Source organism: Convolutriloba macropyga, chromosome 5 (genome assembly GCF_964194025.1).
Source record: "Convolutriloba macropyga chromosome 5, txConMacr16.3, whole genome shotgun sequence".
Taxonomy (NCBI): Eukaryota; Metazoa; Xenacoelomorpha; order Acoela; family Convolutidae; genus Convolutriloba; species Convolutriloba macropyga.
Window position 1 is genome coordinate 47,488,243 of NC_134472.1, and position 24,584 is coordinate 47,512,826.

Sequence of the window (24,584 nt, forward strand, 5' to 3'; positions counted from 1 at the left end):
AAAGTTTAGAATGGTTGAATAGCGTCGGTTGTCCCGTTGGTTTAGCAGATACTGAGGGGGGGGGGGGGGGGGGGTGAATCCTTTGTCAAACCATTTTCAGGAATTTAGTTCATTATCACTATGATCTATTGTGCTGACTTGGTTAATATTTGAGGGCTATTTATATATAGTTTTTGATTTCCTTGAAGGGTAGGGGGGTTGTTATGGTTATTGAGGGGGTTGTATAGTATACATACATTCAGAAGCATCTACAACTTTGCACTTTTAATCATATCTTACGTTTTCTCCAAAATATTATATTCAAAAGATTGCTTCATGACTTTTTGTTTTCTAATGCCCCAGGCGAGGAAAAACACCAAATGTACCACATCCTAAAGAATTTTGGTAATCTTATTTTTTTGTTTATAGAGAAAAAAAAACGTTTTTTGTTTGATAAAAGTTTTAACCAAATTTCCTTTTGAAAGTATTGAGTTAGAACGAACGAGGCAATCGTAAAAAAAAAGAACATAGATAGTATGCACACTTTTATAACGCAGGCTGTAAACGCTGCTTGTCTCGATTCTCTTAATCTCGATGACTCTCATAGAATAGTGTTTGAAGACAAGAGTGGAAATCGATTTGAAATGTGTTTTATGTCTCGACACGCCAAAATGGGTACTACTTTCAAATTATAGTTCAACAAAGTCCCGCCATCATTTCTACCTTCTACCTTATCCTTCTGAAAAATAGACTTTTTAGACGTTTGATCCTTATCAATAGCACCCTCAAATTATACACGCCCCCCCCCCCCCCTCTCCCAAAGATTTACGACACCTTCCCCTTCCCACCTCAACCCCCCTCCCCCTTCCCGCATTATCGCCTCAATTCCCCGCATCCTAATTTCAAGAAAAAAGACAGCCATATTAGCGATTTATTGGCCTCATATTTCGAAATATAGATCCCGATTGTATTTCACTTATACTTATACTTTTACTCCAACGAATCTCTACCAAAAGAGTTATAAATGTTTGGATTATAACTTAACTGAAAAGATTTAGTTGGTTTTCGTCTAATACCTAAATGGACGTTGATGTTTTGAACAAATATTGAATGTGAGATAAGATTAGTGACTGCCATTTATCAGCCAATCTTTTGTGTGTTTTTGACTGACTGGCCGGGGGAATTTGAGATGATTAGAGGAAAGAAATCACTTATGGCAAATGATTGAAAAATTGACTAACAAAAACTAGGGGTTGCTTCATTATATCAGGAAAAATAATAAATAAAAAGTGACAAGTTTATCAAAATGTAATGGAATAATTTCGCACTCAACGACCATAGAATGTCCAGCGGCCGTACTTTTCACATTTAATTTTATAACGCACTCTTGTTTTACCATATATAATTTGGAACTATGCCCGAATTATATTAGAAGAATCTAAGCTCAATCTATTTTTACTACTAACTTTGGGCAAAATTAGTATTGCTTTGTTGAAAATGAAGAAAAAGATTATCCTTTCTCATTTGTACTTGATCATACAGTGAACTTCATTTTTCCCTTTCGTATCGTGATCAAATTTCGTGAGAGGTAATCCTGCAAAATCAGCCCTCTGCTTGATATCCGCCCGTTTTCTAAATCAAATTGATTACCTAGTTATTACATATAGTATGAATTCCCTCATTCCCTCTTACATTTTGGTTGCTTTATATAGATAGTTCTGTCTGAAAGAGAATAATCAAGTTCTTCGTAAAAACCGAAAACTGAAAACAAGAGTCAGGTAACACTTGTTTCAAAGGTCGTTTTCACTATTGTTATAACTCTTGTAACAAAATTTTTCATCTTCCATGTTTTTTATTTGATTAGAAACCATTTTTGAAGAAAAAAAATTGATCAAATTATTTTCAGAGTGGTTATTACTGAACACTATTAAAAGAAAATGGAAAAATTGTTGTTCCTAGCCACTCACAGACGACGTTCTTTCGATTCCGAAGAGAGCAGCCGAGATTCCCCCGACAACAATAGAAGAGTAGAGAAGGGCGTGGAATACCATCCACCCATTGATTGCGAGGAAGAAGAGGAGGAATCCGACGATACCGAGGATTTGATCACAACAGGTTATTATCTTGAATTCTGAAGAATCTTTCCGTGATCGATAATTAAATATTTAATGTAATAATTCCATAATTAATTAGATGAAACAATTTTGTTAAGAAAATGATCCTAATCCCAGGTTGCGCGACCTCGGAAAACTCGATAAGGCCGTAGTACGGCACCCTATAAGTCTTAGACAAAAACCATACTAAGATCTTAAGTTTCTACGGTCCGTAGCAAACCGTGCTATGATTTCTAAGTTAACACACTAAGGCCGTATCAGGATTAATAGGGCGCCGTACTAAGCACGTATCAATATTAAGCTGCCGAACTAATGCCGTACCAAGTTTAATAGGATGCTCTAAATTAAGGAAATAGCATGACAACTGTCGAAAAATTCTCTGGTCAAGTTGAAAATTGACTTTTTGAGAAATTTCTAGTATAATTTCTGAGTTTTTCCCTCCTCCTTTTCCATTCCCGGCTTGTGGCCGGCCATGGCGGAGTTAGTCAAATAATTATAGGCGAAGTAAGCAGGAGCAAGTGGTAAAACCGTGCCCATAAGCCCGCTCCAAACAAAACAACTTAGAAAAGATTATTTTTTTGCAAATTCTTGATTCCAATGCAATTTTGGCATAAATCACAATGCATATAGTTGGTTTTAACTAGGGAAAACAGACAAATGCAAAAAAGCAACTATATCTCTAACATTAAGAGAGCAAAAACGACAATTCACTTTTTCAAAAAATTTTTTATCTTTGATCTTCGAAAACTCTTAACACTTTTTCGAAATTTTGAAAAGGAACGGAATTTTTAGGTTATTTACAGTGCAAATAATGAGTAAAGTTGAGAGAACATTATTATTGACCAAAAAAACTAAAATACCTCAGATTCAACACACCTCTAATTTTATACGGTCATGTAAAAAGTTTTTTAAGTTTACGTCACCGTACAAGTCTTAGTAAGTTTTTAAAGTTTCGTCTAAGATGGTCAATCTTTGATCGAGAAAATGTTGTTTTTAATTGCAGGACAATAACCGGTGTCTGTTAAACGTACTCAGGCTGAGCTCCAGAACCAAATTGAAGTATGATCAGACCCACTCGAACGCACTCCCATTTGTTCCCCGACCGAAACTACAAGGTCTGGACAGTGGCTCGAGCGCACAATAGTCTCTTTGGACAAGACTGACAAAACTTTTTTTTATTGGTGTTAATGTTTTTATGGTTTTCAGCAACCGAAATTGTTGGCACATTTGTTTTTTACGAGTTAAGATTTGCATCTATTATTATTTCAAACGCATGAGATGGTTGGTTTGTTTATAAAAATTGTCGATATTTATCGTCACTTCATTTGAAAAGAAGAATGCGTGGGCAGATTTCTGCAAATAGCACTTAGTTATCTATAAGAATTATTTAGATCTCAGAATTTTTTATTGTTTCTTCAAACATGCTTGATTCCCCCCCCCCCGTTGGATTGTTTTATTCCATAGATAAGTAGGTCAGATATTTTCATAATTATCTATCGGACAGTTTTTTCTTTTTAGACAATCTTTAAAGGCTGCTTTTGCTTTTTATGTTCAGAAAGGCAACGACACACAAAATAAAAAAACACTTTTTTGGTTAAACTAAAATAAAGTGGACTAGAAATTTTCATAAGGCCTGGTACGCAAAATTTACGTGAATTTTACTTATTTATCTTCAGTGTGCAATGAGATTAACTTAAGAAGTTCGTTTTGCCTTCTCTCATTTCGGAACCACAAGTTCTGTACTTTTGCTACCAATTGACAAAAATTTTGTCCAAAGTTGGGTGTTCCTGAACTGCTTGAATTGTGGCTGGTTGGTTTTGTCTTGGTTGTTTCTTTCAATTTTTTTACGCTTAGACTGTACAAATACATGAGGCAGCACTTCACAATCACTACTTTACTCCATTTTATGTGAGCATCGCTGAGAAATTTCAAAAGCCTTTGATTCTATGAAAATAGAAAATTCTATGAAAGTGGTAGCAATCCAGAAAATATAAATGCTATGCGTTCGTATACTTGTATCAATCTGACTTTTTTTTTACTGCAATGTGATACAACCAAGAACTATTGCCAAGAACTGAATACGAACAAATGTTTCACTTATTCAATAAATTTTCTGATCAGTTCAGAAAATCATATTAAAGCTTTAACGGGATTCGTTTTTATAATTTTAATTTTCAGGGTTCACGGTTTTGAAATCAACAGCCATTTTTCAGATAGTTCCTTGTCCGGCACTTAAGTTCAAACTTAAGTTACTTTGGATTAGTGAAAAAAATGAGCGAAGAATTAATGTTTTTGCACATTTTCACAGAGGAACTTTTCCAAGAGATTTCGTAAGTGATTGTAAAAACAATTGAAGGTTGGACCAATTTTCATTGGGTTTTTGTCCGTGGAAGTAATAACTAATAGAACTTGCTGATTTTTCATGTTCGTTCTAAGTAGTTGGGGCTGACCACCAATGTTGGCCTCAATTTGTCAACCAGAGAAATTGTATGGTAAGAGTATGACAAAATTCAGAAACTGAAGCAAGCTAAGCTATAAGTATTTTTTTCATTAAGATAAAATACGAAAGAAGTCAAATGAAAAACAAGATTAACTTTTTTTCAATGACGTAAATATGAAGGCAGAGAGCTCTGAAAAATTTTACATAATTGCAACCTACAAATTATACTTCAAATTTTTATAGTACAGCCAAAAACTCTTTTAATTCTGTTTTAATTCCAATCAACAATGAAAAAATTTGCTAGTAATTTAAAGCGATGAGATCTTTATTCAAACAAACCAATTTTAAATATTGACATGGCCTAAGGTTCAATATGCTATTGTGGCAAAAAGTAAATCACTTTCCTCAAAAAATAATGAGGTCAATTCTTCTTTACAGCAAAACGGTTCAAAGCGAGTTGTCTCTGGTGATGTCAAGACATTGTATTTCCAATTTTTTTATTCTAAAAACTTGTATGTTCAATATTTTTGAGACTTATCGTGCTGTAGTGTAATGCATAAAAACAAGATAACTGTTGCAGAAGCCCAAAAACCCATCCCTCCTTTTTAAATACTCACTGGCAAACCACAAACAAATCAATTTATGCAAACTCCACCGTCAGTCAACCCAAATCTTTTATACCGGAAAATTATTACGACAAAAAAATTTGAATTTAATTACCATGGCCACTGATAAATTTTGCCAGATCGCCATTTTTAAAAACAATCTTGCTGTACATATAACACAAATTTTATCATTAATATGAACTGTAGATATCACTTATTAGAACAGTTTAAAAAAAGATAACACTCTCTGTTGAGACCTTGCATAGTTGAATTGAAGCTCAATTGCTGTAGAAGACGTGACTCATTTCTTCGTATTTTTATACTTTACTACAAGTTTTGAGCAACTTTCTTTCTCTGATATCTCAAAACTCAACAATTGTAGGCTCGAAATTTGTAGTTCATAAAATTATTATGATTAGAGTATGACGAAAATTAGAAAATGAAGCAAACTGTACTACATGTACACTTTTTCGCCAAGACAATATCCCAATGAAGTCAGATGAAAAACAAGGCTCTTTATATAACCGAAGAAAAAATTAAGGCAGAGATGTCTGAAAAAAATTATCTAATTGAAGCTCCAAAAACGTATAGTACAGCACGAAAAGTGTCCATTTGTTTTAATCAGCAGTGAGACAACTTGGTGGCAATTCAAAACGATCAGGTCTCTTTTCAAATCTCACAAGTTTTAAGCACTGACATAGTCAAAGGTTCAAAACATTTGTGACAAAAAAAGCATTTTCGACAAAAAATAATTTAGCTTATTTTAATGTTTTACAGCTACCAAGCGAATCCCCCTGGTGATGTTAAGACAATGTTTTTCTAATTTTGCTGATTTTAAAACTTGTATGGTCAAAAATTTTGAGTTTTATCACGCTGTTCTTTTATGCATAAGAAACAATATAGCTGTTGCAGAAGCCCAAAAACCCTCCCTCTTTTTAAACGCTACTGCCAAACCAAAAATACTTCACTTAATGCAACTTCTTCGAGTTAAACCGTCAGTTAACCCAAATCTTTTATTACAAAAGATTATCACGAAAATCAATTTAAATTAATTTACCAGGGCGCACCCTACTTATGTGTTTTGCCAGATGGCCTTTTCAATAAGTATCCCATCTTGCTGTAAATATGACTTAACTAATTTCATTTTTATGAACTCTACATATCACATATTGGAACAGTTAAAAAAGATGACACCTTTTGTTGAGACCTTGAATGGTCAAATTGAAGCTCAATGACGGTAGAATCGAGCAATTTTTTTTCAGTTTTTTTTTAAAAATCCAACAAGTCTTGGGTCAGAGTTTTGCTCAAACTGCTGTATTGAAGTAAAAAAAGTGGTCTTACCGCATGACTTTTATCTGCTTTCAGCATTGCTCCAAAGCAGCTCTTAAGGCTACAAATTTTCGAGCAATCTTTTCTCCTCAATTATCTTAAAACTCAACAACTGTTAGATGATAGTTTTTGCTCAAACTAATCTATTGAAGTGGAAAAAAAAGTGAATTGGGCTCTTCAATATAGCTGATGCAAGCAAAAACGTAGATTTTTTTACGTTTACCTCCTAAGTGATTTTTATGTGTTTTCAGCATTTTGCAAAAGCAGCTCTCAAGGCTAATGAAGCTTGCCAAAAGCAACAAAAACAAAAAGTGGCGGTTTTTTAAATTTTTTCTCAAAAGAAAAGTTCCAACTTTTGTTACGAAAAAGCAACCACTTGTACATACAATTACTTTGAGGACCGACTTTTTTGTATGAGGTTTTCATTTCTGCGATGAGAAACAATGTTATGTTTATATAGAGGTAATGACATCGTTAAAATCAAGAACAACTCAATCAAACTTTTTCTTAATTATATGTATCTATTTCAATTTTTTTCAACATTTTAGGCGAAAAAACAATTTTTGAGGTGCCCCATCAGCATTTTCTTTGCTTTTTGATCTCCACTAGATGAAACCTGTGACCTGTAATTGGATATCGACAAAAAAGATTTTAGATAATTGAAAACTCCACCAAATCTATTTTATTTCTTTTTCTATCCAGCTATCGATTTATGCACCTCCAGAGCACAAAAAAATCAACAATCAAAATCTAATTTTGAATTGGTTTAAGTATTTTTTTGTTTCTTTTATTTGGAAGAACATTTTCGTTGACAGCAAGGTTTTGGCATAGAAACTCTGTTTTGGCTACTGATAGTAAGAGATAACAGCTAGTACAACGGCCAATTATAAAACTGATCTGCTGTCATGGTTGTCACCAGTAAGGGTTTAAATATTTAAACGACCATCCCCAGTCGATTTCGAATGGTTATCTTGCAAGATTCTGGCAGATTCTGCCAGAATCTTGCAAGATTATGCATAATCTTGCAAGATTTCTGCCAGAATCTTGCAAGATAACCATTCATTCTGCCAGAAACTTGCAAGATAACCATTTTTCTGCCAGAAACTTGCAAGATAACCATTTTTCTGCCAGAATGTTGCAAGATAACCAGTTTTCTGCCAGAAACTTGCAAGATAACCATTTTTCTGCCAGAATGTTGCAAAATAACCAGTTTTCTGCCAGAATCCTGCAAGATAATCATTTCTCTGTCAGAATCCTCTAATATATCCACTTTTTTGCAAAAGATCCTACAAGATGAATTGATTAATGCGAGTAATTCTGACAGCAAGATATTTGCCCGAAAGCTCTTCTAAAGTCCTTCGGAGCTCAAAAAAATGGCAAGCCGTGAATAATCATATTTTTTTGGCATTGGCAAGAAAACTTAAGCACAAGGAGCTGAATTAAATGAAAGGAAGCTGTTTAAGGTGCAAAGATTATTATCACATAATTTTTTCATCAGAAAAGTTAATCTAGACGTGTAGTTTTATGAATCTTGTTAAAGTTGAAAAAAAAAACAGTTTTTAATAGTGATTTATTTTGTGTTAACAGTTCTCAAAGGCAGATTTTAATTTGTTTTCTTCAGATAATTCATATTTCCAGATTCAAAATCTATTTAAATTTATTACTTTTCTTAAAAAACACGCAACTGATTCTGAAGTAAATTTCTAGTCAAAATGAAATGTGTGGCATGAATGAGAGCCAATAAGAGGACAGCTCGACCGGAACGAGCTTGCAAGAATCTTGCAAGATAACCATTTTTCTGGCAGATCTTGCAAGATAACCATTTTTCTGGCAGATCTTGCAAGATAACCATTTTTCTGCCAGATCTTGCAAGATAGACAGTTTTTGCAAGATTCTGGCAGAATCTTGCACGATAACCATCTGGTCTCGACTGGGGATTACAAGAAATAAATCAATTTTAGGGGATATCGATTTTTGTCATGTTTTTGTAATTAAACGCCAGCCTGTTTTCAGTTTGCATAAAAAATACATTTGTTTATCTCAAGAACTAAAGATAGATTTAATTTTTTTCACAGACAGAAAGAATAGTTTTTTTTAAAAAAAATCGTCACGATTTTTGAGCGCATTGGCTACTGGACTCATGGAGTAGTTCTTTAATTGGTCCAAATTTTGCTGAAAATTCCTGAATTTTTAGTAACAAAATGGCTCGTGTGAGGAGTCTACGCATAGCATAGTATGCTCCAACAAACCTCAAAAGGTCGGAAAAACAACCATTACTTTCTGACTGAGAAACCGTTGGGAGTATCTGAAAGCATCTTATAAACATTGGAGAAAATTATTTGACGATTTGAACCAAAAAACATCCGGTATTTTTTTGGCAGGCAAGAGCAAGACTTCTTTGCAATAATCTAGAAAGTAGAGCACAATTCAAAAAACACAAATTAACCATAGAAACACACATTACACACACACCAATAGACAAACACACAAAACAAACAAAGAGAAAAACCAAAAACCAAAAATTAAATTAAAATTTCCTGTTGGCAACTGATATTTATTCAAGGTTCCTCATCATCCATTTAAGTCTTCTTTATTTAAGTTGCTGAGCTATTTGTGTCGGTATTTTTAGTTTTCGCACTAATCTTAGAAAAAAACCTTTGTGATATTTTCCGAATTTTTTTTCATCTTTTTTCATTTTTCAGGAGCATAATGAAAAATATCATTTAAAAAACTCGCAAATGAATTAAAAGTCGGATTCGAACATCATCACTTTGTTTTGGACAAATATAAAGACGCAACGCATAATAAGTGAAATATAATATGTAATTTTTGTTGTTTTTATTTCTAAATTTTTTGCACTCTGATTTGTCTCTAGCTTTCAAAGGAACAACCTCTCTCAGAGTGACTATCTCTATCGTTCTTTCTATCTATCCCTCTCTCTCTATCTCTCTATCTCTTACACACGCATACCACGCACTTTACGCAAACACGCACTCACATCTATACAACCACAAAAAAACGGTTCGCAATTTCTGATGTTTCATGAGCAACCACAATTCGTGAATTTCTGAAATCTTGGATATGTGTTACAAGCTATAATTATTACACAAAACTTGTGTTTTAATCTTTTAAAACCGCAATTTTTAGAAAATATTAAAAAAGTTTTTAATGATTTCTTGCAGTTTTTGCACTCTGCGTCTACCTGTCCATATCTTGTTGGTTAACGTTAAGAGGCATCCTTAAAAGCTTTTATTTGCTAGCCTTTAGAAACTGTGGTTTGCAGTAAATTATTTCGGACAGATTTTCGGACAGTTTTTGGAAAGTTTTTGCACTCTACCTCTTCCTGTGTCTAAAATCTAGGATAATATTGAAAACTGCCTTTGAACTTTCTTTTTTATGCATTTGGGCTTTTTCAGTGCATGAGACTTTCAAAGATAGGGAACATTCTATCAATTTTTATTTGAACTCAAAAAATCTCAACCCATCAATAAATTATCTGGTTTTTCATTTGACAGAAAAGCTCACAGAATGGAAAAGATCTGTTTGAAGAGTTGTCTCAACCTCCTGGATCGTGTTTAATAAAGTTTTCAGCCTAGCGATCAATAAATTCCCAAAGCCTCAAACTCTGATATTTTGCCTTACATTAGAGCAAGTTACTTTGAAGGACCTGCTCTGACAACGTAACGTATACAAGTGAATGAGTCAAGAAAGGATATCCATCTTAAATTTTCAATACTGAGCTTAGCTGATTTGATGTTCATTCCGTGAAACCGTTTTCGTACGTTTCCGGACCCTAAAAAATTAGAATGGTTGATTCTCATGAAAAAACAGAAGATCTATGTGATAAACGAATCCAGAATTGAGAAACGAAAACAATTTTCTGCTTTTATTTTCATATTTTCAAAATTTGTTTTGTTTGAGAGCTCGTAATTTACTCCAGAGAATCAAAACTCCCTTCAACCTAACTAAAAAATGCTACAAATTTTTGCGTTTGTTTTCTTCTTAAATATCAACGCAAACTGTCAATCTGTCACCCCTAACCCCCCCCCCCCCAGCAATGTTTTGTCCTTTGCGTTTTTTTTCCTTTTAAATTTTAGGGTGTTCCCCATTTTCTTATTTCTGATATTTTTAATGTAATCAAAACTGGATCCTGAGAGCTACAAAACAGTGTTTTTTTTATCTCTACGATAGGTAAACAAAAAGTGAAAAGTTGAAGAAAAAAGCCAGCTTCGCATATATAGTCCAACATTTTGAAAAAAATGTTGGAACATAAAATAGTCTAAAGCTTTGCAAGGAAATTGGCCCTGTTGTTTAGGAACGACAAGAATCAAGACCAGTGTTTCCTTTTCGGCCATCAGCTCATATCTGCGCACATCGTCCAATAGAATCAGACAGACACTACCCAACAGTATGTCTCTACAGCCACACCACAACAGCGTTGCAGACGCACGAAGGTTAGCTGTCTCACATAGCCTACGTATAATATAGTCGAAAATTGTAACTTCCTTGAGTATTTTAAAAGGGTTTAGATGGTAACTTTATTTGAGAGCGGTCCATAAATCGACCTCATGCTTTTTATCGGAAGTTGAAACAGCAGGTTTAAACGCTCCAACTGCAAAATGTAAAAATGTACAGACGATTAGGCGATTTCTAAGGAGCGGCTAAGCGAAAACAAATTGAGACTAAAAAACCTTGCGCAAATTAATAGAGCAATTCCAATTACTTTTGAAACTGCCTACTTATGCAAAAAAAACCGCCATTAATTGTAATAAATGTATTTAGTTTATTAAAAGGGTTTGCGGTGATTTTGTCCGACTAGACCTCTTTACCCTTTGTTTCTCTTTTGTCTATCAAACCAACTAAGAGAACCAATGAAGTACCGGCTGCGCTTGAGGATAAAAATAACATCAAACAAAAGGCGCTGACAAAAAGAGCGCGTTTTTCATTTATTACCAATCAAAGAAGCAAAAATATTCATCCTTGACTTTGGCTCGTAAATCAACCATAAAACAATTTCACCTCTTACAACGTCCAAGGAGAACGCCATAAATATAATTATTTTATGCCAGGCTTCCATGAAAAATGATAACACGACTTTGTTATAAAAACGTATCATTGCTTCAAATTTAGAGCTTTTTTCTATTCTATTCAAATCGCACCGACCGATTTTTCATCCTTCAAATACAATCTAAAGACAAGAGTTCAAAAATTTGCCGCGTAAGCAGCTTTTGTTTCAACATTTGCGTTCGATTCAGTAGAATTGTAATCACAAGGTCCTGATTTCTCAAAACAAAAGATGCCGTGAATTCTTTTGATGTTATCCGATTTTGTTGTTTCAACTCGCATTATTAATGTAAGATTCGAATCCACTACTTTTTTCAGTCCTACCTGTCCATGTAATCGGGAACTAGCTCGCATTCTTTGTTAAACAATCAATATCGGTTATTTTTGAATGTTTGGATTGGAATAAGACGGCTCCAAATGTAAGTATGTTTTCATAACTTAATAGTTTTTCTTCATTGCTCGTTCTATTGCGTTCTTACATTTTCTTACGTTTGATTGTTTTTTGTTAAATCTTAATTTTCCTAAAATTTAAAACTATTGTGACTTCGAAGTAAATGTCAAAGATATTAGCTGTTTGCCCGTTTTATTGTTCCATAAAAAATTGGGGAGGAAAAGCTCGTGAAAAAGTTGTAAAAGATCTTTTATCAAAGTCTGAAATCAGAGAAATGCCTGTTTTCAGAAAACAATATGCATAAAAATGTTAAACTTTGGATTAACACGAGAAAATAATCTTTGAGAGGCTCTAGATGGCAGCAGATCGTCAAACCATTTATAGCAATAAAAACAGGCCTTGAAAACTGATTGTCAGATTTCAATTGTAATTCTATTTTGGAAAATAAAGAGGCAGTCACTGTTTCGATAAAAAATCAACCAGGTAGACTTTTGTATCGCAGAATGATTGGCTCTATTTCAGGTAATGTTAATTTATTAACTCCGCCTGTGCTCAATTTACCTTCTCCTGTTTTAAATTAGGAAAAGTTGTAAAACTACTATTTTATTTTATGTGTCTGCGCTTCAACCTTGACGCTTTCTCTTTGCGGGGTAAAATCAAAGACTTGACGAGCACAGCTCTTACAGTAATCGAAAAAGATGAGAGACAAGATACGGATTAAGAAGAATTTCTCGGCAGTTCCTCATTGATTTTACAACCGGATGGTTAAAATTAGATTTAAAAAAATCAAAGTGTTCCTTGTACTTTTTTGCGACTAGAATGAAATAAGGCATAATGACAGACAAACGCAATGTCAAAATAACAGCAATTCCCAAAAATTGCAGATCTTGAAGGTTTTCTTCAATCTTTGCAAACTTTCATTGTTGACGTTGATCAGAGGTCAGAAATCACTTTTCAACAGTCTTGTAATAAGTCAATAAATGCAAAATTCATATTAAAGATTTGGGACTAATTGGTGAAAAAACTCGTAAATTTAACACCAGATAAAAAAAATTTAAGCTACCAATTTTTTATTACCATTTGAAAAGAATACATTGTACAAGCTACTGCTGGACAACAAACAAATTCTGTTTTCTCGTACTTTGGTGACAAAAAAATCTCAGTGCTAAATTATTTTTAAAATGCAACCTGCCTTTGGTCTTGCTTATTATGATCATGTAACTTTTTATAAATTACAGTGCATTTTGCAGAGTCAGTCATCCCTTTTTGACTCTGGCAATTGCTGCAGCATCAGTTCAAACCGACTTTTGCTGAACTGCTGTTGATAATTTTAGCCTCTTCCGTATCTGAGAATCATTAATTACCGCCTGGCTTTCATGTGAGCACAATTTGATAAAGAACCTAATTTTTTTTAGGTTTGATGAAAAATTTTAAAACATTGAGTACTCTGAAAGCAAGTTGATCCTTATGAATATTTATATCACTGCATATAACTTCTTAAAAATAGCTCGTAATATAAAAAGGCAACACATTTTTCGCGATAAACATGTATCATTGTAGCAAAGAAAAAATCTCCCTGATGAAAGACCGAAACCATTATTACGAGCATCTATTGGTACCGAACTAAAAGAATGTGGCTGGCGTTTTCGGGCGCCGACTTCCGTTAAATGCGGAAAGCGCTTGAATCTTGTGAAAGTGGTATCCACAAAGCAACCAAAAGCCTTAAAATGAAAAATAAGAAAAAATAAATGTGAAAAGTACTTAATTTAAGCTGTACGGACTTTTCACAAATTTTTAATCCTTTAGCGGCACAATTTTAAGATTTCGTGTTTTAAAAAAAGTAAATTGAGGGATTAGGCTGCAATAAATCTGCCTCCGTCAAACCTATTTTGCGGTGAAAAGCATTTTTCAGTTTTCAGCTTCCAATTTATAAGTAAAATAACACTGACATGAATTTCCATATAAGGGACCGCCTTTTCTTCCACAAAGTTTTGAAAAGTTAAATCTGGTAATAAAAACGAGTTAGTTTATTCAAAAACTTGGACCGGTAGATTGCTCGTAATATTTAAATTTTACAAGGTTTTTCTTCAGATTTGATTTTATGGTCGGAATTGAAAATTCAAGCTGAGAGGATAGAATTTCTCTTACAATTTTCAAAAATCTAAATTAGGCAACCAAGGTTTTTGGAGATATCAGCTATGTTGTTTGTTGCAGGAGTTTCAACTAGCAAAATTAATTCGCTCTTTTGAAAACATCGATGATCTAAAGTGTATAAAAAAAACTTGAAAACGAAGTTTCTCCAATGCCAGAAAAGAACGGCTCAATATCCCTTGATTTTTTTTCAAAAAGTTTGTTTGGCCTTGAGGAGAGTTGTAGTGTGGTAGAAATATATAATGCTCCATCATGCAGATCAACGCGATTTGGAACTTTTTGTCGTGAACATTCAGGTAATTCAATACGTTAACTGCTGTTTGAAAAAGGGTTTTGTCTAAAGAACACACTTTATTAGTGGCAGACGTTTTACATTTTGTGTTATCTATTCGAGCGCCCTCTTGTTTTCTCCAATGTTACTTTCTATAGTTTTATAATATGACGATTTGCTGAAACATAAATAAAAGTAATTTGTGAGATGCTTTGCGGGGAGAAAAATTCGAGGTTCACGAATTGGAGTCAATAATGAAAACACTGGAACACATTTTCCATGTTCACTATTTGTGGTTGAAATCATTGACAGAAGATACCCGCGTGGAAATTCTCTCCCATGTATTATAATTTCTGTATTCATACAAAGTTTGCTTCATATAGGTCAACTCTCAGATTTCATTCTTAAACTTCTTCATCCAATTGAAAACAATCCTTTGTAGAGAATAAATATTCGACTGTCTTTCGGAAAACATTGGTTGATATAAATATCCATCAGAATTTATTGCCCTACTTGAAACTGAAAATTATCATGCATTCGTAATCTCAAACTTGGCCCACAAGGAAATTTTGACATCAAAACACAAAACACTTCAAATTTATTTTTGCTTGGTAATCAAAAACTAAGCTTCCACTGTTTGGATAATTTGTAACTCAATGGCAGTGCAACCTGTGTTCCTTGAGTGTCTAAACCAAACGCTATAATGATGTCAGTTATAAATAATTGAAAAATGACAGTTTTATTTTTTGCTTCCGTGTTCTAGTTCATAAATTCAATCTTTTGCAGACCGTTAAATTAATTGCTTTTTGAATTAATTCGGTTTACCCATGTGCCATTTTACTTCCAATTTCTGCTTGCGCTTTCGTTTTTGCGGTCTAATTTGCAAACTGCAGTGGCAATAATGAAAAACAAAGACCAACTAAAATAACAGACATAGCGCGATGCTCTTATTTTTGCAAAAAACGCGTCAGATTTTGCAAATAACTTCTTATGACAAATCCGATTAGCATTGACAGGCAGCAACGGAAGAGGATCTTTGTATGTGCAGAAAAAGAATGGCTACAAAATTTGTCCCTCCTGTTATAATGTTTTTGAAAATATAAGAACAATGTGCTTATCATTTCTGTTATATTGTTGGTTTTGGTCCTGTGCATTACTAGAGATGCAATATTTATTGGTCGTTGAGGCAGACAAAAGAAGACAATTAGATAATACCAGATGTAATTCTTCTAATTTTCTGTTATTGGAAATAATTTATAAATATGTTCATGTAGTACTTAGTTCCAGTCATAATTTGTTTGAGCACTTGAGATTTATAACAATAGGGGCAGATACACAAAAAATTCAGGAATAATATTCAAAACCAAAAATCGATGAAAAGCTTCAGCAGAATGAATGTTGAGAAAATTATGTACGAACGCCAAATTTTTTTCTTTAAATAAGTCAATGAATTGTACTATTTTGTCAGAAACAAACAGACAAACAAAGCTTTGCATTATTTAAACAAAATCAGTGCCATAGTCAACTTCGAATTGTTATCTTTCGAAATCTTGCAAGATCTTGCAAGAAAACTCTTTGTCTTGTAAGAATCTTACAAGAGAACCATTAATCTCGCAAATAAGCAAATAATTGGAACAAGCCCAAACAGTACCAGAGTGACTTAAATCCGTTGTCTCTCAATATATTTTGATCTTTGTTGCGAAGATATGCAACCAATTCATCAAACTTTCAGAACAGAATAAAAGAAATATTAAGAATATCTTTTTTAAAAAATAAATGATCAATTGAGAAAATCTGTAAGCAAAAGAAATTTACCAAAAAAACTTTTAAATGATATAACTTTATTGAAAGCAAATTAACAGTATAACTTGGAACGTTTGTATTGAAACCTCCGATTGTAGAAATCGCAGAAAATTAAAAGAACAATTCAAAATTGTTGAACAGTTCTCTAATTGAGCTCGTAGTGATAATGAAAACAGAATGAGAGTTTGCGCTTTGAAGATTAAATTGAATTTTTTTTCTGTATAACACCTTTACCTAAAACAGTTTTGTTAAAGGCAAATTACCCCTTAAAAGACACGCTACTCAATCCCGGACATTTTCTGCGGAAAATGTAATATAATGAGACTGTATCAACCAAAGAAAAAAGAGCTCTACTGAAACGAATTTGCAAGATTTTTGCAAGATAACCATACTTTTTGCAAGATCTTAGGGAACAGCCACCCTTTTGAACGATCTTGCGATAGCCGTCGTCTTTTTCAAGAACTTGTGAGTTAACAATTTTTTACAAGAATCGTACAAGGTCTTGCAAGGTAACCATCTGGCCTCAATATCAGTAATGTGCTGCTATGTATCTACTGTCATGAGCTGATTCAAATCTCAACAGATTCTTGCATGATGATTTAAAACATGCAAGTTTTGAAAAATTTTGAAATAAATTATCACGGGTAGTTGCTGAATTGATTTGTGCCATTTTATCCCACATTAGGTTTGCCATGTTGTCTTTGTTTAAAATTTCGATTCAAAAGCTCGGAATTGTTTTTGTGGTTCATCTATAGTCAAATGTGACAAACCTTGTTGGAGCCAAAAGAACAAAAAATCATTAAAGAACTGAAAGATTCACGTGAAAGTTAAGTGGTCCCGTTGAACATGTTCGTTCCCCGCAAAAACGGATACAAAACTGTTCAGTTTCCCCTGATATCATATGCCACAGATTTATCGAGTTATTTTGATTTAGATTTTTGCATACAATTTTATTTCTGTTACGAAAAAAGTGCGCAGTAATAAGGATAAAATATTTTTTGCATTACATTAATGTTTTCTTTTTCGCTCAAAATTTTATAGAGATTTTATTTCAGCCTTCATTGCACTCTATGGAGATTCGATTTAGACGTTTTTTGTATTGGTTCATCTAATCTTGGCTCATTAACAAACCTGACTGAAAAAAATTTCAAAGCCTTTATAAACACATTTTTCTATCGATCTTCCACAACGGATGCTTTTACAAAACAAAAATTTATCACTCGTACAAAAAAAATCATATTAAGGAAACTTTGACCTATTTAGTAAAAAATTTTCAGAAACTGCAACAAGCTGAAAAAAGACAAAACGGATGAATGATGTTCAATAAATTGTAAGAAAGCTGAAAGACTTAGTATTCGGATCAGTTTTAAAAAGCATTTAACTTAAATAGAAAACCTAATATTACTAAATATGTCGTATTAATAGTTAGTTTTTTTGGCTTTTTTTAAAATTAATCAGGTTTCTTGAAGATCAACTACAAGAAGAATAACAGGAACATGTCCTTGTCAGATTCCATAAAAACTGTACAAAACAACCCGGTATTTTCAAAAAAAATTTGTGTACTCAATCTGAAAATAACTATCAAAGTCAGTAGACCATCAAAGCCTTTAGAAAATATAGCCCAGCTAAGACAAATTGAAAAAAAAATTGCAATGAGAATTCAATAAGTATTTCAAATGTGAAAAGCACATTGGAGTATAGCATTTGTTGAAAACAGATTTGAAGAGGTGTATCATAACCCATGTAAAACAATTAGTAAAACAGAACTGAAAATTTACAATTGAAGGATGTAATATCAGATTTGGTCTAAATCTGACAAGCCAAAAAAGTGACGTGAACCAAAAGGAATTTCCAATTAGATTAAGACCTGCCCGATACCAGATTTGACCCATTTACACTCCGAGTAGGGTACTAGATCATAAATCACGATATTCTCGCATTTTTTCATTAGGCGTTAGTTTTTCAAGGCCTATCATTGGCTTTTTCAGGTGACAATATATTTCTGAATTAGACGGTGCTAAGAAATCCTTAAGTAGTTTTAGCCAGAAAACCTAAGATGAAATTCCTGCAAGTCATTCAATTTGTGTCTTATTTAACAAATTAACCATTTTACACCAAGAGGAGTTTCCACTTACAACCCAATAGAAAAAAATTAAATCTGTTTTCAACCAAGCTCTTTTTTGAAAGTCAGTCCGTCGAATCTTGAAGTTTCCCTTCCTTGATTTGATTGTAATCTAATTGTTATCAAACTTTTTTTGTTGATAAAAAGTGCTGACTGCTACCGTTTTACAGATTATAAGGATAGATTCGGAATATAAATTTGCGGACTAATTGATAAAAGTGGCTTTCTTTGACTGTCTGTCCTACAGGCAAAGAAAGCCACGTTCATCAATTAGTCCCTCGAACTGAAGTGTGTGCGTTCATTGACTTTAGTGCGTCTAGCGCGGAAGCTTTTCACCGATATCCAACCTCTTTTGCAACGTTTTTTCAGTTCTTTCACGGAGATTCACGCGGAGCGCGTGTGAAAAAGGAAAGAGCAAAACAGTTTCTTGCACTATATCGTGTATAAAATCTGCTTAGAAGCACTTAAAATGTTTCTATCATTGATGAAAATTGCGCTATCGATTTAATGTTAGGACACTTTTGTAACAATGTCCTGTTAGACGATAAATTCATTTACAGGTCCTGTAGTAATTCACCTTATTTGAAAAACATATTTTTTTGTTTTTTTTTGTTGGACACCCCAGCCCATCATATCTCCCCTCCCTCCTACAACCCCCCCCCCCCCCCCCCTCCCCGTCCACATTTATGATGAGTAATTTTTTAATTTTTTGCACCCAACCACTGTCAATTTTTAAAAGAGAATTTGGTGAATTGGTGGCGATATATTGCCAAATTTGACGTCACTTGAGGTCATAAATTGCCACATTCTTCGCATTTAACATACTTCCTACAAACTTTACTATAACTTCACCCATTGTTTTTCTACTTTTAACGATTAATGTTGCTGATGTCTCGACCTCGGCTTTTTTCATTCGATATGGATACAAGATTCATTTTTGCTGTTGATTTGATGCTTTTACAAAAATCCCGGTAATCAAACAAGGATACATATATAATTTTGTAAGAAATAGCGTTCGAAGTGTATTAAATTATATCTCATTCGTGAATGGTAACTAAAAGGTGGCAATCAGGGAAGCAATTTTTTTCGGCCAAGATACTTTTAGGTTGATATGAGCTGACCACTTTGATGTGATTGATTGCCCTAGGAAACGCAATCACCTGACAATGTAAAATTGAGTTGATTGATCTTAAATTCAATTGAAAGCGGTTATGGTCGCTTTGGCCCACAGAACGGAGAAGAAGCTATCTGCCTAAAGTAAACATAAATAAGGGAAAAAGAGGTAATAATTGAAGCAGGCATTTGCAGCTACAGCGCTCTCTTCTGCAAAATATGCGCCTTTAGTAGCTGGTTATATTTCACTTTACAGCCTTGAGGGTAATGGATTGTAAAAAGAACGTGTTTCATCCTTGTTTCATCTGTTGATTTTGAGCCGGCCGATTTTCGAGCGAGTAGTGCCATAGATAATACATTGAGTTTTATAAGCTGTGGAAGTTATTTTTGTGAAAGTTAGGAAAAGGAAGCAATCGGATAAAGCGCGAATTTTTCTTTCCCCGCTTTGTTTGTTCTCATTACCACGTTTGAGCTAAATTTATAATGGTTATAATTTATAATTTTTTTTCTATTCTAATTAGAGAAGCGAACTTGCGTTTGCAAGTTTTATATACAATTATAAATGCGTAAACAATTATCTAATGAGAGCAATAATATACCAGAGAGGGCACCGAGCAATTTTACGTTTGTTGTTGAAGGTCAAGATTCATTTTGACAATCTCTTCATGTTTTTTTTTTATTTCTGAGCATGTTTCTATTTCTAAGTTTTGGTCTTGAGTTTACTAAAGTATTTAGCGCAGAAACGGAAATCTAATTTTTACAACTGTTGTAAAAACATGGAATGATAAATTTACCCGGCAGTCCAAATCAAGAGCAATATTCAGTACAGCGATTTTGAAAGACTAACAGAAAAACATAGCAGGACAAGTCATGACCTACAATTCATAGAATTTTCATCGACTAAACAATGAACTAGACGTAGAATGTGCTGAATTAATTCGATGTAGAAAACAAAGCGATCCTATTAATGGAAAAAAACGGATCATATGATTAAAAAAAGTAAAAACTGAAGTCGAATTGCCACATGTGGACAAAAGAATGACTGGCGAGAAAGCATATTTTTTTCAAACAGCATTCTTACTTTTTGAGTTAAATTTAGAGTTAAAAAATTCACGCCGCAAAAACCTCTCGCGTTTTCGCTCCTCTTTCTGTTTCTCCATATCATCACTTCATTTGGATTTCAATAATCACGAAAACGTGTGAACAGAAGTTGAAATGATAACTGGAAGACCCAGAATTGAAATAAAGTAAAACTTGCCTTACGAAGTCAAAGCTCACCCTACCCAAGCACAAACTGAAGTATTAAAACCATTTACTTCGTTGTATTGTTCAGCTTCGATAAACGAACCGAGAAAACCAATTAGAAAAAAAATGTGACATTATGGAATTTTTCTTGTGTTAAAAGAAAATTTTGCACGCTATGATGTTGTCCAATATGTAAGTTTATTTTAGACAAATGATTATCATAAAAAAAGCGTCTAGAAATACGTCTCAACACTTCTTATTACGTCCCACGAAAAGTGAAAAACCGGACAAAAAGAAAAAAATAAGGAATCAAATCACAAAATCGGTTAACTTTTTAATATATGATCTAAGTGTCAATAGTTATTGTGAGCACACCACAAAACAAAAGTTCTGCTGATCCACCTGTTTTACTGGATCCTTTGCTTCATAGCATTATGACCTCTCAAACGCCTAATTTTTTTATTATAATAATTGATTATAAATAGCACACTTGAGTAAACTTTAAAATAACAACTAAACATTAAAAAAAACTATACAAAACCAAGCAGAAAATTACAACTAAGCAAAAATTAAATTGATATCAAGGAAATTGTATTATAACAGGATCCAATATGCAAATTTTTTCAACCGAAGAAGTTACCCAAGACAGTATGAACCTAAAGGAGAAGACAAAAATTGCTAAAAAAGCCGGCGTCTAAATACATGAAATCACAAAAGTACCTCAAGGTTGCAGCTAACAGATTAATAAGTCACTGAGGTAGTGAAAAATGCTCACAACCGTATAATTATTACAATGATGTTTTGGCAAAACTACTTAACACGAAAAAGATGAGTAAAAAACGCTCCAAAAAAACTGCTCAAAAATTTCGAAATTTTGATCGCTTTGCTGAAAATTTTTCCGACCTACCTTTCAGCTCTCTATCTCTTTCAAAAGTGCGGTATCATTAAAAGTTAATTCCATCTTATTTTTGAGTTTTTTGTCAGCTCTTTCATCTAAACACTTAGTTTCAACCTGCGGCGTTGACTTTTACACTCTGTTTTGAAAACACTCTGAAAAAAATTTTATTAAGAACGCTATATCAGCACTTGTTAGTTTTTGCATTCAATTCCAGCTACTTAGGTTTTACCTAGTTCAATACAACTCTCAAAAACTCAACATTTGTGTTTTCAACGGAGTGTTCTGCTCGCAAATTGAACTTTTAGACGCCATAATTTGAAAACAATTACTTTTGCTTAATTTTGAAGGAGCATTTTTCCAAAAATTTTTTGCTCGAATCTTAATGTAGGCCCTCCTAAAAGTTTCTTAGAAGAAGTGTGGCAGTATTCAATATGCAATGGAATGCGAACAAATTAGAATGTGGAAGGAAAATTTCAAATGCTTTGGTGGTTAAGCCAGTGGTTTGAATATTATTGCCTTTAAATTGATCTGTGTTTTGTTATATTTGAATTTGGTATTTTGAAGCCATCTTCAACTTACAGCATTGATGAAAATCGTATGATGCATATAGTTATAGAATGTCCTTGACCTAATTTTTTTGTCAGTTTTTTTCATAATAAAACCAATCTGAGCGGAGCAAGTGTTATTTTGTATTCCATAAACAAAGTATGAAATAATCGTCAATATTTTTTATTCAATTCTGGTCTATAATTTCTACTGATGAAACTTGCTTATTTAGTGCCAAAATGTTGTCTGTCCTAAGCCTCGAATTGAAGCTGCATTCTCAGATCGTGTGGTTCAAGCGTTCTAGCACGTTTTTATACCTTTGATTTGGTTTTGTGTTCTCTTCGAATATATTATACCATTGTCAAGATCTTGTTTCTTGATACCCATGCAAAGATGCTATTTGTTTTAAAATATTTTGATGTTTCTTGCAGTGTAACATGGCAAGATTTACAATGTTTATCATATTTTTTATCATGACCATCAAGCTCAAGTTTCGTTTCACTGGGTTGCTATACCTGCTGCCCCAATTCGGATCAAAAGTGATGACAACAAAGACGTCAAAATGTCCAATCCTTCTATATTTGGCGCAAATAATGGGTAAGGGAAGTCAATCGGTTCTTGTTTCTTCTGTATTTCAAGAAAATTTAATCATGAAGATAAACCATATTTCATAACTCTAGATTTTGGACTAAAATGGGAGAGAAATAGAGCGCAAGCCACTTTATTTTACAGATTTAATGTCACTTTTGACGGATTTAAAGTCGCGCTGTAAAAATCAAACTAAAAAAGTTTTCTGGAAAGGTGTGATATTTCCTCGGTTCATCATTTTTTTCAATGTTAGCTTTAATTTCCCCCTCTTGTTTGGTTTTCGATTTTTGCTACGACCCACTATAGTGGGAGAGGAACTATATTCTCAACTGCGTTTTTTTGTTCAGTCAATTTTCGCCTATCTATATATTCATCGTATAAGATTGTGATTGGTATCATTAGAAAGCTTACAATCGAACAACTTCAAATTTAAAAGAGTTTTTTGAATTTCAATTTTTCCGAGGAGCTACGGAGTTTTGAAGAAATGTGAACGTGAGCCTAATTTCTGTTGTTTTGTTGACTTTTTCCTTAATTTTGACGTAACTTTCATCAAAATTTGCTAAATAACATGACATTTTTAACGCTAGTCTCATTGGTTTTATGTTTAAAGATAATTCTGGGAAAGAGAATTCTGATTGTATTTTGGATCTGTCATTTTTGAATTAATTTTTGCATTTTTCATTCCAATTAAAAGAAGTCTCTTTTCCTTTAAGTATTCAATTAGTAAGAAGTCCACTTATGTTTCAAAGTCCAATGAAACAATATTGTGATCTATGAGTATATTTCATAATTTTCATGGCTGCGACATTTTTTTTACAATTTTTTTAAACTTAATTCTTGAGTTTTACCGGCGTTTGATGATCTTTGTCACGCTTAAAAAAGGCGGAATCGATTTTAATCAATATTTTTTGGCAACAGATTTTGATCTTATAGGCTCGACAACGTCTCCTCGTAAAAATTATTTGAACTCTAGGTTTTTTCTTGTATTGGTTCGTTTCGTTTTATTTGGTTGTTTCTCTTATCTCTTTATCTAACTATTGACAGATACCTTTGGCCCTCCAATAGGATAGTGTTTCATTTGGATAGTGGTTAGAACTTAAAGTAATATTTTAAATGAATACACCAATTATTATCCAACAATACGTGATTTGTTGAACGCTCTCTATCTCTTCCTCATTTGATGGACAATTAAGTCAAAAATCAGGTTGAGCGGGGACAGAATACTTTGTGCGAACTCACATTATCGAGCCTCCTTTTTAACATCTATTAGCCCTGCTTTTGAGTCAGGTAGTTTCTTCAAATATTTAGTAATTAAGATTTTTTTCTGAAATCAAAAAATTTAGTAGACAATATCAGAATTGCTTACTGTAAAAGGCTACAATTTTTGAGATTAAAGACTGGCATTTTTAAAACAGAGTCCTATTGTCTAAAGATAGCAATTTGTTAAAAAGTGTTGTTTTTAATTTAAGTAAGCGTAATCGATTCAAAAAAGAGTATCGTTGCTTATATTAAATGTATTAAAATTATAGCTCTCTGGCAGCACTTACATCCATCAGTTTTCAATCAATTGCCCAAAGTGATCATCCACTCGCAACCATCCTCACTGCCAATTCGAGCAGTATATATTTGATATTGTTACAACCACGTGTCCTAATTTTCAGCTTTGTCGCGTGCACAATTGGTTAATAAATGACAACAAAAAGGGTTTTTGGGGTCGATGCTCTAGCGATCAAAATCTTAAAATTTGAATGGCGCTGATTTGAGCTCTAATTAGATTTATTGAGTCTTCTTATTCGTGGCTTTTCATGCATGGCTTAACAATTCACAGACAATCGAATTAAGTCAGAGACGTCTGCAAGTTGAGTGGATAATTCTCTTTTCAGTCCACCAGCTCTTCATGGATAATTTCCTTAGTTTATTGCTTG

General features: G+C 33.4%; 1 protein-coding gene across 1 annotated transcript in view; it reads left to right on the forward strand.

Annotated features, from left to right (window-relative positions):
- The window catches only part of LOC142339428 (synaptotagmin-9-like), a 73,702-nt gene that overhangs the window by 642 nt on the left and 48,476 nt on the right, over nucleotides 1–24,584 (forward strand). The window contains exons 2-3 of the mRNA XM_075389454.1: nucleotides 1,939–2,094; nucleotides 10,783–10,921. Coding sequence (XP_075245569.1) covers nucleotides 10,878–10,921 — 44 coding nt within the window. The 5' untranslated portion in view covers nucleotides 1,939–2,094; nucleotides 10,783–10,877. The remainder of the gene's footprint in view (nucleotides 1–1,938; nucleotides 2,095–10,782; nucleotides 10,922–24,584) is intronic.